The sequence below is a fragment of the Halyomorpha halys genome, unplaced genomic scaffold, assembly GCF_000696795.3.
Source record: "Halyomorpha halys isolate HHAL.00 unplaced genomic scaffold, Hhal_1.1 Scaffold73.1, whole genome shotgun sequence".
NCBI classification, from domain to species: domain Eukaryota; kingdom Metazoa; phylum Arthropoda; class Insecta; order Hemiptera; family Pentatomidae; genus Halyomorpha; species Halyomorpha halys.
In genome coordinates, this window is record NW_027104949.1 from 859,575 (window position 1) to 861,283 (window position 1,709).

At 31.5% G+C, this 1,709-nt stretch overlaps 1 protein-coding gene across 3 annotated transcripts in view; it reads left to right on the forward strand.

The window, feature by feature from the left end:
• The window catches only part of LOC106692839 (uncharacterized), a gene marked incomplete at its 3' end in the record, with an annotated part of 29,199 nt that overhangs the window by 18,147 nt on the left and 9,343 nt on the right, over positions 1 to 1,709 (forward strand). For all 3 annotated transcript variants that reach the window (XM_014439040.3, XM_067046466.1, XM_067046470.1), the window contains 1 exon segment: positions 801 to 892. In XM_014439040.3, coding sequence (XP_014294526.3) covers positions 801 to 892 — 92 coding nt within the window.

Sequence of the window (1,709 nt, forward strand, 5' to 3'; positions counted from 1 at the left end):
AAAAACGAACCTGTTCGCTGGAAAATCAAACGCCTAATGGATACTGCACTAATGACGGCCAAACTCAGAATTAAAAAAGCCGTTACAACAATGACTAAGCGTTTTTTTTATAAAGAAAACGTTACGAGAGGGTAAAAATAAAAAATAAAAAGTAGAAAAATTTAGAGGAAGAAAGCGTGTGAGAGGGTGATGACAAATGGTTATAGGAAGAGTTAAAAATATATACGAACCAACGAATTACCGAATAACGAAGTACCGGAAGATGGCAGTGTCATGGTTATTTAATTTATTTAGGTTTTTTAATTCTGAAAAATATTCAAAATAAATTCTTGTCGCTTGGCCAAAAAATGTTTTTTAGCGTTACTGCAGCTGGGCAGTAAGAACCGGCAAACAAAATAAAAATTAAATCAAATTTAGTAAGTCCGCCATTCTGTCTCAAAGTTTCCTGTAACAGTTAATTTATATTTACAGTTAACAGTTAAGTTGTTTTCTATGAAAAGCCGATAAAAAATCAAGGTTATTTAATTCTCAGAGATTTTGTTTAAAGCAATATTGTTAAAAGTGAACTATTTTACAGTCTTGGAGTTGGACACAGTTGCTGTGGTGACTATCAAACATTTGTGCCCAGACTTAACAACTAAATAATTTGAATTAAGTAACAGGATAATAAAATTGTACTTTTAGCTCTCGTTGCCAACAGTTTTTCTCTTCACGCCTTAGAATGGAAAGTGAGGAATGCAACTGTATATAAATGCATGTAATAAAGTTTCTCATCAAGTAATGCAATTGCACTTTAATAGGTGGATACCAAAGTGAACCTACCGTTGGGCCCCTGTCCAGAACAAACGTCTCTACTACCTTGTCAGAAGTCTCTTTGGATTCAATATTTACAGTGAGTTTATTTTTTAGTATTATGTTATAATGGTTAATTTATACAGCTGGCCTATGCCGAGTGACAACTCAATTATTTGCAACTACCTCCGTTGTTCTTATAGTAGAAGAGCCGGGGTGAAAAAAAGGTAGTTATCTCACCCCAACTTTTGAATACTTTAATGAAAACTATGTATAATTACTAGTAAAAATTAATGAGTCTGCCAAGTATATGTAAGGGGGATACAAAATGGCGGCTATTTCAAAACATTTTAAAAAATAATTTGTCATTCGGAGCTGTATATCTTTCAAACAATACTAGAAAACCTAAGAGAACATCATTTAAAGTAAAGTAAATTTTCTAAAATATAAATCATTATAGAGCTATTTACATTTAATATTTCCCGAGATATAGCTTTTTAAAAGGCAACATTTCATAAGAAATCCAGTCAAAAATCTGTAGTTAGTGAATTTATTCTGAAAAATCTATATCTCAAAAACCATCTGAGGTACAAATGTCTATTAACACTCAAATTAAAGCTAATTTAATGTACTATAAATTAGTTTATGACGTTTATGTTCTTATGAGTAGTATTTTTTATGATATTCGAAAAAATGAATTCACAAAATATAAAATGGTAGCTGTTTCAAAATATTAAAAAAATTAAATTTTCATTCGGAGCTCTATATCTTCAAAAAGACATGATTAGACACATTTCATGACTCATGGGCACTTCGTACCTCCTAAAGAGGCTGCTACAATGAACGTTCCACCACTCCAAATTTACGAGCCGAAAGACATAAAGGCATTTTTAAGGAACAGAATCCGAAAAAGTTGG